Here is a 14,536-nt window from a genome sequence, read left to right as displayed (position 1 = left end):
GGTTACTTTTTAAAAATTGATTTATTTTAAAATTGATTTTTCTTTTAAAAATTAGTTAAAAGAAAAACCAATTTTATACAAAGTAAATTTTAATTTAAAAACTAATTTTTAACACTTTCAAACATTTATTTTAATTTATATAGTATTATTTCATTGATGGGTTAAAAGTCTATTTGTATTATGGGTATTATAGAGTTAATAGGTGTGATTTTAATACTTCTCAAGTTCTTATACGATATTTTATATAAGTCTTGGGTACATATTGTAGGAAGTCTATAGGATGTTGTATTCGTAATTAGACTCACTTATGTTCTTTTTTTTTGTCATTAACTCACTTGGGTTTTTTTATTGGTTATTAAGTGCAGACGGTGTGATTTTTATCTTTGTTTATATGTTTTTCCTTTTGGGTCTTTGGGTTTATCGCACTCCAAGACCCAACAAATAGGTTCAATTAATGTTGCTTAAAAGAAAATATAGAAATTACAATACCAAAAAACAAAATTTGACATCATTACCTAATTCTAATTTTATTTTTGTATATCTTTTTTCATACATACATATATATAACTAAATATTTATCATTTTTACTAATTTTATTATTACACGTGTTATATAAATCTCATTTATTATTAAAAAAATGGTATATTTTCGTCCCAATGGCTTGAATATATAAAAAAATGGCAGAATATCTAATAAAAAAATAGATAAAATAAATGATAATAGATAAGTGAAGAAAGATTGTGATGACACAAGACCATTATACACAATATAATTAAACAAAATTTATGTATAAGTAGTATCATGAATAAATAAAAGTAAATTTAACCTATTAATTCATTAACTATTCAAAATATGAAAATCTTTTCGTTCTAGGCTACCCTACTTGAGATTCTAACAATTAAGAGAGCAGATTTAAGAGACAAAGTAAGATCTCATTTTCAGAAGAACATGGATGGTGAAGGCTATTATTACATGGCCCAAGCTTGGCTCTTCTTTTGATTTGATAAGATGGATAAGAATCCATTTTATAATTTTTAATTCTTTTTTCATTTTTCGAGCCATCACGATAGTTTTAGTAGTTGATGCGCGGTTATTATTGTTAGAATTATACAGAAACCAGGCCCCATAGTGCTAGGGAAAGCAATACAAGTCAAAACTGCGGGGCCTATGTGTCACGTCCCAGAGCAAAATTAAAATTATAATTTACACCACGCAAAGAAAAAAGTTGATTGTTGAACATTTCCTTATCAATTTTTTCTTTATTTATTTTAATGGCGACGGACAAACTTATCTGAAAAGGAAATGTTTCATCTGGCATGTCTCTATAAATGTATGTTAGAAGTGTGAAATGAAGAAGGGAATCAATGTTGTTCAGCTGAAGAGTACATTATATATACATGAACATGAAGCAACACTCAGTAACCGAATGGTGCTGAGTCAGAAAATTGAAAACTAATTTCCTAACTAACTTGACAGCACTGACTAACTGTACATCACTCTACATGTGATTAATTAACTTAATAGCTATTTATAACTCTAATAATATATTCATTCAGATTATGTTGTTTGAGATTGTAAGAAGATTTGTGCCATCTAATTCATGTGTGTGATATTTAACATGCAAGCAGGTGTTGGTATGACTGATAATGCTTTGGGTGACGACGGGGTGTTGGAGATAGATACCACTATATCCCTGGAAATTACTTGGCATGCTATGGAAGATCTTGTTTCCATGCTCTTGGTTCGTAGCATTGGAATCAGGTAAAATTAGTCCTACAAAACAATCTTCACTGTTCTTGGTTGCTTGGTTAATTCTTTGATATTTCTAGAAGCAATTTACTAGAGAAATTGATCAGTCTATTCATCCAAAATAGAACATGAAGAGTTTTTCTTGCAGCAACTATGATATCTTTTTTACCAGAGATTGTTTAGCATATTCCAAGATCAAGCCTGCTATGAATCAGATTGAAACCCACCCATACTTCCAGCGTGATTCGCTCGTCAAGTTTTGCCAGAAGCATGGGGTTTGTGTCACAGCCCATACTCCTCTTGGAGGTGCTGCGGCTAATATAGAATGGTTTGGTACAATTTGATGTTTAGATCACAAATTTCTAAAGGTAAGTTATCAATTCTAGTTTTCAAACACCAAAAGCTTGGCATCATTTATTCTAAACCATTCGTTGGATCTCTAAGAAGCGAACTTGACCGATTTATTTACAATAGGACATGAAAGCATTGTTTAATCTATTTAGCAAAACTCACCTTATGAGACAAGAATTAGTTGTTTTGTTATTATAGTTGAAAGAATTTTGGAAACCGAATTAACAAATTAACTTGTATGACTTTCAGGGTCTGGCTGAAAAATACACTAAGACTGCTGCACAAATTCTTCGTCGTTGGGGAATTCAAAGGAACACTGTTGTCATTCCTAAATCATTGAAATTGGAAAGATTGCAAGAGAATATCCAGGTGTTTGATTTTGAGCTATCTAAAAAGGACATGGAGCTCATGGAAAGTATGGACAAGAAATATAGAACTAACCAACCAACCAGGTTTTGGGGAATCGATCTTTTTGCTTGAGTCTAAAGTTCCCTTTTTTAGGAACTTTCTTTTTTGTTGGCATGAATGATCCTTAAAATATGCAAATACATCAGTGCTCTTGAATCTTTTTAGATTTGAATTATCATTAAACTTTGTGAAAGCCAATCTTTTTAAGCCCCATTAGATTTGTTTATCCATTTGTTTACTTTACACCTTTTTGAAAATGTTATCTTTGAAAAAAATTTGTAAATGAATTTCGTGTGTAGAAATCTCAGTATATTAAATACAAGCCTTTTTTCTATAAACTAAATAAGTTCATACGAACAGGCACATCTATGAGAATTAACGTAGTGCTTTTCTTTAATCTAATATGAAAAGCATTGTCTATTTGTCTCATTATCTCAGAGAATATATGGTATAACAGCAAACCGACTTCTTGGATAATCTTCAAATTTCTGGTGATACCATCTATGTGTTTCCACTGCTGCAAATGACAGATTTGCCAGCTGAACCAATTGAAAGAAACATGTCAAAGAAAAAGAAAATCAACTAAACATTTTTTCCCTTAAAGAATTAGAAAATCTTGCTAATCTACAATTTATGTATTACCACAAAAACAAGTAGTAGCCATATGGTTAGATCGGATCCTCCAGTGGCAACAACAAAACTGCCGTATATAACCTTCATTATTGTCAAACATTAGCCATATTCAACATCATGAGTCACATAATACCACAAGGAAAACAGATATGGGAAAGAAAGGAGGAAGGAGGGTGGGAGGGGGGAGTGTTACTATTTCAGAGAGATAATGTGGAGATGAAACAATTTCAAACCAATCACCGTGAGGAATTGCATATTCCTCTGCTTGTCTTGAATCTCGAAGCGAACCCTAGCAAAATTATTAAATTCAGACAAATACATGACAGGAAATTGGAAGACTGTTAAGATTTCAATGTCAAAAATTTCAAGTGGATGCTACATACAAGAATCTTATGGCATCTTTGTTGGTGAATCCAACCCCAGAAAAAAACAGCCGCACCAATCCAATGCTTCCATCCAAGTTTGACAAGAGGATTTACAACTTGCCAAAGTTCTACCTCCACTGGTGGCATATGATCCTTGCCTACGACGATGAACTTGGTGACTAGATTTACTAGGAAGTACAACACATCGAAGGCGCAATCAGCACACAGCGACATTGGTGCTGCTAGGTAGAAGCTAGCTTCGTAAAAACAAACAAATCAATTATTCCCATTTTAGTGTTTGCATGTATCCAACCAGTGAGTGATAAATAACAAGCATAGTAAAAGAAAATGCAGAATTCATTATTCATCTAAGAAACAGATCATACGACTCTTCATTCTTGAAACTAGATTAAGATTTCAAATCAACGTGCAGCACTTCAAATATACCTAGGAGTAGTTACATATATATGGAATTAGTCATTCACAACTGCAGGGTTCTGCTTGCTTTTCCCTTACTTCTCTTAGAGTTTCTCTTCTGTTTCGGTTTTTCTTTTAGTTCGGTGCACAATGTTTCCAGTCCAAACATTCCAAAAAAATGTCTCCATGGAGCATAAATCTGAATTTCATGTTGTCTCATTCATAAACTAGTAAACTACAAAACTTTTTGCCAACTAGAACATTGTCATACCCATCCCCAAAAAGTTTAAGGCAATTTATACACTATGATATAACAAACGCATAGCAGCTGAACAATTGAATCATATCTATTAAAATGACAATGGCTGTCATAAATAAATGTATTTCGTAGCATGTAGAAAAGAAATCAAATAAAAGTAATTCAATAAGAACAAAGATTATCAAAGAAATGCCTATGATTTAAGATTAATAACAAGCAAATAGGCCTTTCACACACACATCACAATAGGAATATATAATAGTCAAAATTATTCTAATAAAAAAAAGAAAGGGAGTTCAAGGGAGGTAAATTAGAAAGATTATGAAATAAACTTACAACATTCCAGTGAGATAACCAAGGATGTGCATGCGGGCAGAGGGGCTATATTTAAATACATATATGGTTTCAAATAGGCGTCTCAACACTTGAGCTTCCATTAACAAAAGAAGAAAAACAGCTTGCCAAACAGCATGCCTCTGAAGCATTGTAGTTGAACCAGTTCTCAGAACTGAGCCTCCAATCAAGTAGCTTGTAATGGTAGAGTATGCAGATGATTCCCTAACCGATGGCACCATTGTGTATGCATAACACCAAGTTGTAACAAGCAAGAACGTTGTCCATATTGATGCAACAATATAGAAGTGCAAGAAGAATCTCTGAGGGAGCGTGAATTTCTGCAAAGTCAAATCAAATATATTGCAAAGTTTCAAACTTTCAAGCACCTCATTATCAGATGGGTCATATATTCACATCCATTTCATGAAAAGGCAAAAAATTTATACAATAACAATGATAAAAGTAATAAAAATGAAAAGGGTATATAGGAGAGTGAAAGTGATATATTTACCAGGGAAGATGAGTGCATGATTTTTCCCCTTCTAGCAAAACCCAAGAAGATTGTATGGAGGAAGTTGAGTCTGGAAATTGGAATTGAAGCGATGAGAATGGGAAGTGTACCAGCGATCCATGCTAGTCTCAGCAATTGAGCAAGGATCGTATGCATCTCCAACTCCATTACTATAAGATGATGATGATGGAACCTTCAACAGAGAAACATAGTTATTTTGAGTACTAGGTAGATGACTAAGATGAGGTACATAAAATGAAAGCGTTAGGGGCAGGTTAAGAAAGATATGAGGAGTAAGCTGTGGGAACTACCGAACTAGCAACTTTATCTTTTTGGTCACGGACCGGACAAATAACCTGGCCCAGACCCAAAAAACTCCACGCTCTCCAACCCGACCTGGATCCCAAAATTACGTTTCCCTCTCCAAGCCTCTGAATCAATGGACGCAGTGATCGGCATGGAAGGTGGCCCTCATCCTCATCATTCCTGTCTTGGAAGGTCTTCCTTTACAGCTTCTCACCACGCAACAAAGACCTCTGCCTCATATTGTAGAAAATCTTCAACTCGGCTTATGCGTGCTCAGCTATTCATTTTTGCTTTCATTGTGGATAATACGCACAATTTCTAATGCTGATCGCATGCTCCGATTTGATTGTAGCTTCCCTGATTCTACTGCGCTACCAACTTAGGTATGAGAAAAAGGGGAGTTAGCGGATGTACATGACTAAGGTTAATTCAAAAATTAACTTTAATCGATTTAAAATCAACTTTAATTTGATTTTTATATAAAAATTTGTTTTTATACAAAAATTGGTTACTTTTAAAAAATTGATTTATTTTAAAATTAATTTTTCTTTTAAAAATTAGTTAAAAGAAAAACCAATTTTATACAAAGTAAATTTTAATTTAAAAACTAATTTTTAACACTTTCAAAAATTTATTTTAATTTATATAGTATTATTTTATTGATGGATTAAAAGTCTATTTATATCTTTTTTCATACATACATATATATAACTAAATATTTATCATTTTTACTAATTTTATTATTATACGTATTATATAAATCCCATTTATTATTAAAAAATATGGTATACTCTCGTCCCAATGGCTTGAATATATAAAAAAAATCGGCAGAATATCTAATAAAAAAGTAGATAAAATAAATGATAATAGATAAATGAAGAAAGATTGTGATGACACAAGACCATTATACATAATATAATTAAACAAAATTTATGTATAAGTAGTATCATGATGCATAATAGATGAGTTAAACCTTAAAATATTCATGAGATTGACGAATTACACTAATTTAGTCATTGACTTACCGATTCCATTGTGTATATCTTTAACATTGTAAAAAATACACCTAGTTGGTCATTCACCTTATTTTCGGCCATTTAACCTTGTCGCCAGCAATAACATGGCACTGACACGCCATGCTAGAGTATGTAACAAACAGTTGAGCTGGCAATTAAAACTATTTGACCCAATGTGGTCCTCTACCTATTTTTAACCCTAATTTTAACCGCAGTTCTATATCATTTTTCTTCTTTTCTTTGTTCACCAACATTCTTTTTCTTCTTTTTCTCTTTGTTCACCAATGTTTTTCTTCCTCTTTTTTATTGTTTTTTGTTTAAAACTGAAAATAGAGTCATGATTGGGAGTGCAAGTCAGGGTCAAGAAAGCTCTCTATGTGATCAACATCGAAAACTCCAAGTTGGAGTAGAGGTTCACAGGTGCAAGAGCGTTGTGGATGCAGCTGCCACCCCGTGCTTCGGTGGTCTAAAACAGATACCAACTCAAATAAGTCATTCTTTGGTTGTCTCAATTACAATGTGAGTTTTTGCGTAGAAATAGTTGCTAAGTATTTGAAAGTTCATAACTTCTAACCCCAGTTCATACAGACTAGGGGCAAAAATATGGTATGGCTTTTTTCTCTAGGCTGATGATGTAGAAGAAAAGCATAAAAAAATATTTTCCACTACATCCTTACCTCCGTAAAACTGGGTTTCACAAAGAACATTTCTCCTTTCTTCAGAGTGCACGGAGCTCAGAGTGCGAGCGAACTCCACCTCGCCAAATAGTTTCAACCTTCAAACTCTAGACAACATTTATATAGGATTTTATACGTTGAGTGTTTCACTTAAGAGGAAGAAGATGAAGTGATCCCAGACTTTGAGGTTTCAAACTTTTAACTCACTAAATTTGTCGAATGATGTCGTTCCAAGGGTGTTTTAGCACCAGAATCTATACGACATCGTTTTATGTGTACAATGTGACACTCATTTGCCATGTACCGGCAGCAAAGTTAAATGGTTGAAAATAGGGCGAGGGACCAACTAGGTGCATTTTTTACAATGTCAAAAATGTAAACAATGCAATTGGTAAATCCAAGACCAAATCGATGCAATTTGTAAATCTTAGAGACTACTTTATAATTTAACTCCATAATAAATACGATAATTTTGTTTATTGTTATAGGCGGTCCCACCCATTTCACGCAAATCTGGGCTTAACCCAGGATTGACCAATCTCATCCAGGTCTGCACACTCACACGAGCTGAAACCCACAAGGAGAGAGAGCACACCTTCAACGAGCAAAGGATCGTTATATTTTTCTAAGTGAATTTTACCATGTTAAATAATGGTTGGAGTCTTGGAAATTTGGATATTTTTACATGCTAACTTACAAGAAGGTATCAACATAATGTAATGTTAACGGCCCAGTTTTCACCCGGTTTTTCACCCGATATAATTGTGGCCCGAAAGTGTATTGGTTTCATCGGATCTAGGGCCGGATTCGGGTCTAATAAATAGATCCGGTGTATATTTCGGGTCAGGTCTGGGTCACATCAAACCCGACTTCACCCTGCCCATGTGCACCCCTAGTTAGAATTATACAGAAACCAGGCCCATAGTGCTAGGGAAAGCAATACAAGTCAAAACTGCGGGGCCTGTGTGTCCCGTCCCAAAGCAAAATTATAATTATAATTTACACCACGCAAAGAAGAAATATTCTCCCTTTTCATAATAATAATAGAAAAAAGACAAATCAATTCTGACTTTTTAGTCTGCAAACATTTAAATCCCTAAGAATTTAAAAATATATTTAAATTCTTGATCTTTTCAAAATCTGGACCAATCAATCCCTAAGTCTAATCTGTTCCATTTTAAAAACTTTCTCACGTGTACATCCATATCAATCAAGTCAGTACAACAAAAGTCACGTTTGATTTTTTCATTAGATCTGACAGACCCAAGTGAATATGAGGAATTGATATGTCTAAGTTTAGAAAATATCAGGAACTTAAATGTATTTTCAAATCATTGAGGACTTAAATATCCGCGGATCAAAAGGTCAAAGCCCTATTTATCGTTTTTTCGAAGAATAATTATTATGTGATGCCAATACGTTTTTAATAAGTATTTGTATTTCACTTTATTGAAAATAAAATTCTTCCTTATTCCTTTTTATGTGTAGAAGAATTTTCCTGTGGACTATATAGTATAAGTTAAGGTGATAAATTTCAAAGATTGAATGAATCGAAGGACCATGCAACAAATCGCGCAAAGATATAATATTATTCGATAATAATTCAACTTAGTAATCTCATAAGTCAAAATTATTCGATAATAATTCAACCTAGTAACAAGTTACAGCAACAAAATTCACAACTTAACTAACAATAATTATTCATAATTAATTGTAAGTAATCAAAGTGTGGATCTTATATAGACGGACAATGTAAAATTAGAGCCAACCAATACCTTTGTTGCTTAATGTTTATAATCGAAGTTGTCTAAACAACTCTGAACTGTCCAAATAGCATTTGTGTATTATGAAACAATTAACATCTAAGTTTTAAAATATTAATGCACATAATATTTTTAACATAAAATTATGACCCATTTTTGCCTTTAACTACAGTCTTTTCAATCTTTTTCTAACATATGATTTATTTATTATGTGTATATAAAGCCCTTTACCTTTGTTAAAAACAGCTGCTTATAAGTTCTAAGCTTTAGAGAAGTAAAATTTAGATTTAATTCAGTTGAGTTCAGTGAACAGGCGTTTAACTTCCATCTGAAATTTTGGAAAAGCTTCCAAACTCCTTAATGCAATGACTTCCTTCATGGCACCCAGGATTAAATAGAAACCAAAGATTAAACCACAGGAAGAAGGTATATAAGGTAAAAGAGTGTAACGTGTTATCAAATTGTCTAGAAAACATGTGCCACTATTCAGAAAACAGAGTCACACACACAGCATACAAACAAGTTCTATAATTTATTAACTATTCAACAATCATTCAACAAAATTCACAGTTCACAGAAAAATAAAAAATCTAAATCATAGACATAGCTCACAGTTCACGGTTCACAATTCAAAGAACTTCACAGTAACAACAAATTATTCAATTATAGTTTAAAAAAAAATTTACCAACCTGCTAGAAGCCCCTTGAACAGAGCACGCAAGACGGCAAGAGGGAGACACCACGACAGGTTCACCTTCGAACGGGCAGTGGCTGCAGCGGAACAGAGCTGGCGCCGACGGCACCGTGGCTGCCCGACGGAGGCTTCCACGTTCGCACGGTGGCTAAGCGATGGAGGGGAAGGAAGGTTGCGATGGCTGCTGCGCGATGGAGAGGAAGTGCGGGAGCAGGCGGTGGCTCTTCGAAGGTGGAAGTTCCGAAGGCGGCGGTAGCAGGCGGTGGCTGGACGGAAGTAAGGGAGGACCAGGAGCTCTGGACTGAGTGTGAGAGACAGTGAGAGGCTAGCGCGTTCTGCTTCTGGAGGCTAGGCTGGACTCGAGAGTGGAGGGGAGTGGAGGAGTTAGGGTTCATTGATTCAGAAGCAATGAAACGGCGCCGTTTGCTTCCCATTTCAAAAAATCGGCCGGTACTGGTTCGGTTCGACCGACCGATTCTCAACCGATTAGACGGTTCACTTACGATTTTTAAAATTGGCAATTTTAACATTTAACCGATTCATTTTTGTAGCAATTCACGATTCGACCAACCGGTCCGAACGGATTTTGAGAACCTTATATAAAATGTAACAACGTTACAATTAGTAGTATATTTTTTTTGACGGAATGTTACAATTAGTTAGTTCACGTCAATTTTTCACAATATTGGGCCTTTAATCGGCTTGGCATGTTTCGAAGGTGGTAGCCCAAAATCGAATAAAAGGGAACGATAACAAAGTTCGTGGCAAACTGTCACTCACAGACAGAGTTAGAGCGAAGTGAATTTAGACTTAGAGGTATTGTGAAGCTTGAAGCAAAGAAGAAAATGGCGATAACACTCAACAGCGGCTTCAAGATGCCTATCATTGGACTTGGTGTGTGACGCATGGAATCTCATCAAGTCAAGGATCTCATCCTTAATTCCATTAAAATTGGTTATCGCCACTTTGATTGTGCTGGTATTTTCCTTATTCAATTACAAATCTTTTCCCAATTTATTGAATCTTATCATCATCAATATTTTAGGGTTTTATTCTCTTCTGGATATTTTAAGTTACGAATCAGGAAGTTTAGTTTTGGATTGATTGAAGAGTCAAAACTTACTATCTTTGCTAATTTGGAGGTAATTTTTGTTGATGACTTTGCTATTTTTTTTAACCTTTTGATGTGATGATGATAAGTAGGTATATGATTGTTGACTAGATTTGAATGCAATGGATTTGCAGCTGATTACAAGAACGAAGCAGACGTTGGAGTGGCGCTTAAAGAGGCCTTCACTAGTGGTCTTGTTAAGAGGGAGGACCTTTTCATTACCACCAAGGTCACTTTCACCTTCTCAACAAATCAATATGCCATTTTTTTTCACTAGTAATGGTGGTTTCTGAGAATTGCATAGTGACTGTATTTCCTGGGAATTCAATTTGACTTCAGCTTTGGAATTCTGATCATGGACATGTTATTGAGGCCTGCAAGGGCAGTCTCAAGAAGCTTCAATTGGATTATCTGGATTTGTATCTGGTTCACTTCCCTGTTGCTACAAGGCTCACTGGTATACCAGTTTTTTTTTATATTTATCCCCCTTTTTTTGGAATAGTTAGAGCAGACTCCCTAAAGTCATCCCCCATTAATTTGAAAGTACAAATTTTTCTCGCACCATTCAGGAAAAGGTAATAAAATACATGCTTGCATGGGAGGGTTGTATATCAATTTTTTTTCTTTATTTATTTTAATGGCGACGGGCAAACCTATCTGATAAGGAAATGATTTATCTGGTATGTCTCTATAAATGTATATTAGAAGTATGAAGAAGGGAATCAGTGTTATTCAGCTGCAGAGTGCAGTATATATACATGTACATGAAGCAACACTCAGTAACCGAATGGTGCTGAGTCAGTAGAAACAGAAAATCAAAAACTAATTTCCTAACTAACTTGACACCACTGACTAACTGTACATCACTCTACATGTGATTAATTAACTTAATAGCTATTTACAACTCTAATAATATATTCATTCAGATTATGTTGTTTGAGATTGTAAGAAGACTTGTGCCATCTAATTCATGTGTGTGATATTTAACACGCATGCAGGTGTTGGTACAACTGATAGTGCTTTGGGTGACGATGGGGTGTTGGACATAGATACCACTATATTCCTGGAAACTACCTGGCATGCTATGGAAGATCTTGTTCGTAGCATTGGAATCAGGTAAAATTAGTCCTGCAAAACGATCTTCACTGTTATTGGTTGCTTGGTTAATTCTTTGATATTTCTAGAAGCAATTTACTAGAGAAATTGATCATTCTATTCATGCAAAATAGAACATGATGAAGAGTTTTTCTTGCAGCAACTATGATATCTTTTTGACCAGAGATTGTTTAGCATATTCCAAGATAAAGCCTGCTGGGAATCAGATTGAAACCCACCCATACTTCCAGCGTGATTCGCTCGTCAAGTTTTGCAAGAAGCATGGGGTTTGTGTCACAGCCCATACTCCTCTTGGAGGTGCTGCGGCTGATACAGAATGGTTTGGTACAGTTTCATGTTTAGATGACCAAGTTCTAAAGGTAAGTTATCAATTCTAGTTTCCAAACACCGAAAGCCTGGCATGATTTATTCAAAACAACTCGTTGGATCTCTAAGAAGCGAACTTGACCAATTTATTTACAATAGGACATGAAAGCATTGTTTAATCTATTTAGCGAAACTCACCTTATGAGACAAGAATTAGTTGTTTTGTTATTATAGTTGAAAGGATTTTGGAAATCGAATTAACGAATTAACTTGTGTGACTTTCAGGGTCTGGCTGAAAAATACAAAAAGACTGCTGCACAAAGTGCTCTTCGTTGGGGCATTCAAAGGAACACTGTTGGCATTCCTAAATCATCGAAACTGGAAAGATTGAAAAAGAATATCCAGGTGTTTGATTTTGAGCTATCTAAAGAGGACATGGAGCTCATCGGAAGTATGGACAAGAAATATAGAACTAACCAACCAGCCAGGTTTTGGGGAATCGATCTTTTCGCTTGAGTCTACGGGTCCCTTTTTTAGGATCTTTTTCTTTTTTGTTGGCATGTATGATCTTTAAAATATGCAAATATATCAGGGTTCTTGAATCTTTTTAGATTTGAATTATCATTAAACTTTGTGAAAGCCAATCTTTTTAATCCCCATTAGATTTGCTTATCTGAACTATGCTTGGTGATGACCAAAAAATCACCTGAGGCAATAGGTGCCCTAAATAAGAATTCAGAAAATTTTAGTTGCTCAACTTGTTTATCCATGTTTTTACTTTACACCTTTCTGGAAATGTTATCTTTGAAAAAAATTTATAAATGAATTTCGTGTGTAGAAATCCCAGGATATTAAATACAAGCCAAGACAGCAGGGACACATCCGAATCTGCTAGGCCTCTCTTAAAGCGCAAAGCAGTAGGAAGAGCATCATACATGCAAGGCCAAAGGAACAATTTTATTTTTTCCGGAAGGTGGCCACGCCAAATCCAATTCCAATTAGCTTGCTGGTTCCAGTTGATCTGCCTCTTTAGAAGCCAAATATATCCATCTTTGGTCGTATAACTACCTGACACTGCACTCCTTCAAAGCCAGCCAGTGGCATGATCAAGGGACTGATCCGTGAAAATTAGCTTGAAAGTTTCCAATGTCGTCTGAAAGATGAAAAGCAACTGAAGTTGACAGCAGAATACTAAATTTTCGCTTCTTTAAAAATCAACTTTAAAAGCGAATTGACTTATCCGTTACATTAGAAACCAAAGTACATTAAAAAAAAAAAAGGGAAGAGAGTGGAGAAGCGGTTCTGTATGCCAACTAGGAAATGTTTGAATATTCTCCCAACGACTGCTTCGAGTTAGTTTTAGAATAGCTAGCAACTAGCAAGTAGTAATGATATCAAAACGATCTCTCCCACCAAACAACATACACAATAATATAGAGGGTAATATTATGGTGCTGAAAGCAAATTTTTTCAGCATGTGAGGAATTGATGTGTTGTCATTGGATGAGTGACGCGTATGAGTACTGTGATCATATCCACTGACAATTTCTGTCACAGTCAGAAGGATGTAGAAAAGTGATTAGGTAGAATATATTAATGTTATCTTAATGCTTGTGATTATGTTTATTGGGCTTTTTGATGGGCTAGCCAAATTATCTTTTTAAGTATGGACTAAGTTTTCAATATGAGTTTATGAAAAAAAAAACTTATTCGATTGACATTTTTATGATAATACAAAAATTGATTTCTTAAAAAATAACCTTGTATTTATAACATATAAATAATATACAATGATATATGCTTTTATATTATAAACAAAAAAATGTAAGATTAATTTGTTGTCGAATAATTTATTATTTATAAAGCAAGGATATATATATATTTTCAAAGAAAGTTATGATAAGGAATTTAAATAGGTATTTAAAATAAGTTTTTAAATATATTTTATAATATTTTATTATTTTTTATTTATTATTTACGACATAAAAATATACTTTTAAAGTAAGTCATCATTATAAGAAATTTAAACAAGTATTTAAAATTAATTTTAGTGACTAGGTAAAGGAATTTTTACAATGTTTAATTCATAAATCATGGAGAAATAAGTTTTAAAATATGATATTTAATTAATCAAAAGTTTTTTATGAATATTTTTATAATTTAATTTAATACACTGTCAATGTAAAATAATTTTATACGTACATCTAATAATTACGTAAGATCATATAGTAAAAATAACTATATTTTGTATTGATTATGTGAATAGTCATAAAAAAATAAATATTATTGCACAATAGTGTAAAATATTTTACATTGTCAATGTATCTCCAAAGATTCAATATATTTGCACGTAAATTTATATAAAATTTGAAAATCAAAACGTAAAGAAAGAGATATATATAAAAAAAAAAAGTGAGATTTAAATTTAAATTAGACGAAAATTTGGGAAAGAGAAAAAGTTGGACAATTATTAAAATAATTGAGAGGTTAATATTATTTTTTAATTTTATTGAAACTT

At 33.7% G+C, this 14,536-nt stretch overlaps 2 protein-coding genes and 1 pseudogene across 4 annotated transcripts; 2 read left to right on the top strand and 1 right to left on the bottom strand.

Annotated features, from left to right (window-relative positions):
• Positions 1,315–2,691, top strand: LOC107626836 (annotated as a pseudogene).
• On the bottom strand, positions 2,776–10,016 carry LOC107624918 (polyprenol reductase 2-like). Of its 3 annotated transcripts, XM_016327403.2 has the most exons (8): positions 9,482–10,016; positions 5,341–5,713; positions 5,030–5,222; positions 4,519–4,856; positions 3,525–3,759; positions 3,335–3,430; positions 3,151–3,222; positions 2,776–3,047 (listed from the first exon to the last, which is right to left on the bottom strand). In XM_016327403.2, exons 3-8 carry the CDS (start codon positions 5,195–5,197, stop codon positions 2,943–2,945), a joined length of 1,014 nt encoding a protein of 337 aa, XP_016182889.1. In that variant the 5' UTR covers positions 5,198–5,222; positions 5,341–5,713; positions 9,482–10,016; the 3' UTR covers positions 2,776–2,942. The 3 variants fall into 3 exon arrangements, with proteins under 3 accessions (XP_016182889.1, XP_020971175.1, XP_020971174.1); XM_021115516.1 differs by lacking the exon at positions 5,341–5,713; XM_021115515.1 differs by lacking the exon at positions 9,482–10,016 and having other exon boundaries at positions 5,341–5,761.
• LOC107624919 (NADP-dependent D-sorbitol-6-phosphate dehydrogenase) lies at positions 10,239–12,775 on the top strand. Its single transcript, XM_016327404.2, has 6 exons — positions 10,239–10,463; positions 10,731–10,825; positions 10,936–11,053; positions 11,595–11,712; positions 11,852–12,071; positions 12,304–12,775. The coding sequence occupies exons 1-6, from the start codon at positions 10,391–10,393 to the stop codon at positions 12,532–12,534; spliced, it is 855 nt and encodes a 284-aa protein (XP_016182890.1). The 5' UTR covers positions 10,239–10,390; the 3' UTR covers positions 12,535–12,775.

The sequence above is a fragment of the Arachis ipaensis genome, chromosome B02 (assembly GCF_000816755.2).
Source record: "Arachis ipaensis cultivar K30076 chromosome B02, Araip1.1, whole genome shotgun sequence".
In the NCBI taxonomy this organism is placed as follows: Eukaryota; Viridiplantae; Streptophyta; class Magnoliopsida; order Fabales; family Fabaceae; genus Arachis; species Arachis ipaensis.
This window is presented reverse-complemented; position numbering and strand designations above follow the sequence as displayed.

Bases quoted from the DNA above. Each gene is read 5' to 3' on its own strand.
- LOC107624918 (XM_016327403.2), bottom strand. From the start codon at position 5,197: ATGGAGTTGGAGATGCATACGATCCTTGCTCAATTGCTGAGACTAGCA. The intron at 3,223-3,334 runs GTAACACTCCCC...ACAATAATGAAG, and splicing joins CACATTATCTCTCTGAAATA to GTTATATACGGCAGTTTTGT. The intron at 3,048-3,150 runs GTAATACATAAA...CAATTGGTTCAG, and splicing joins GGCTACTACTTGTTTTTGTG to CTGGCAAATCTGTCATTTGC.
- LOC107624919 (XM_016327404.2), top strand. From the start codon at position 10,391: ATGGAATCTCATCAAGTCAAGGATCTCATCCTTAATTCCATTAAAATT. The intron at 10,826-10,935 runs GTCACTTTCACC...ATTTGACTTCAG, and splicing joins ACCTTTTCATTACCACCAAG to CTTTGGAATTCTGATCATGG. The intron at 11,713-11,851 runs GTAAAATTAGTC...TTTTTCTTGCAG, and splicing joins GTTCGTAGCATTGGAATCAG to CAACTATGATATCTTTTTGA.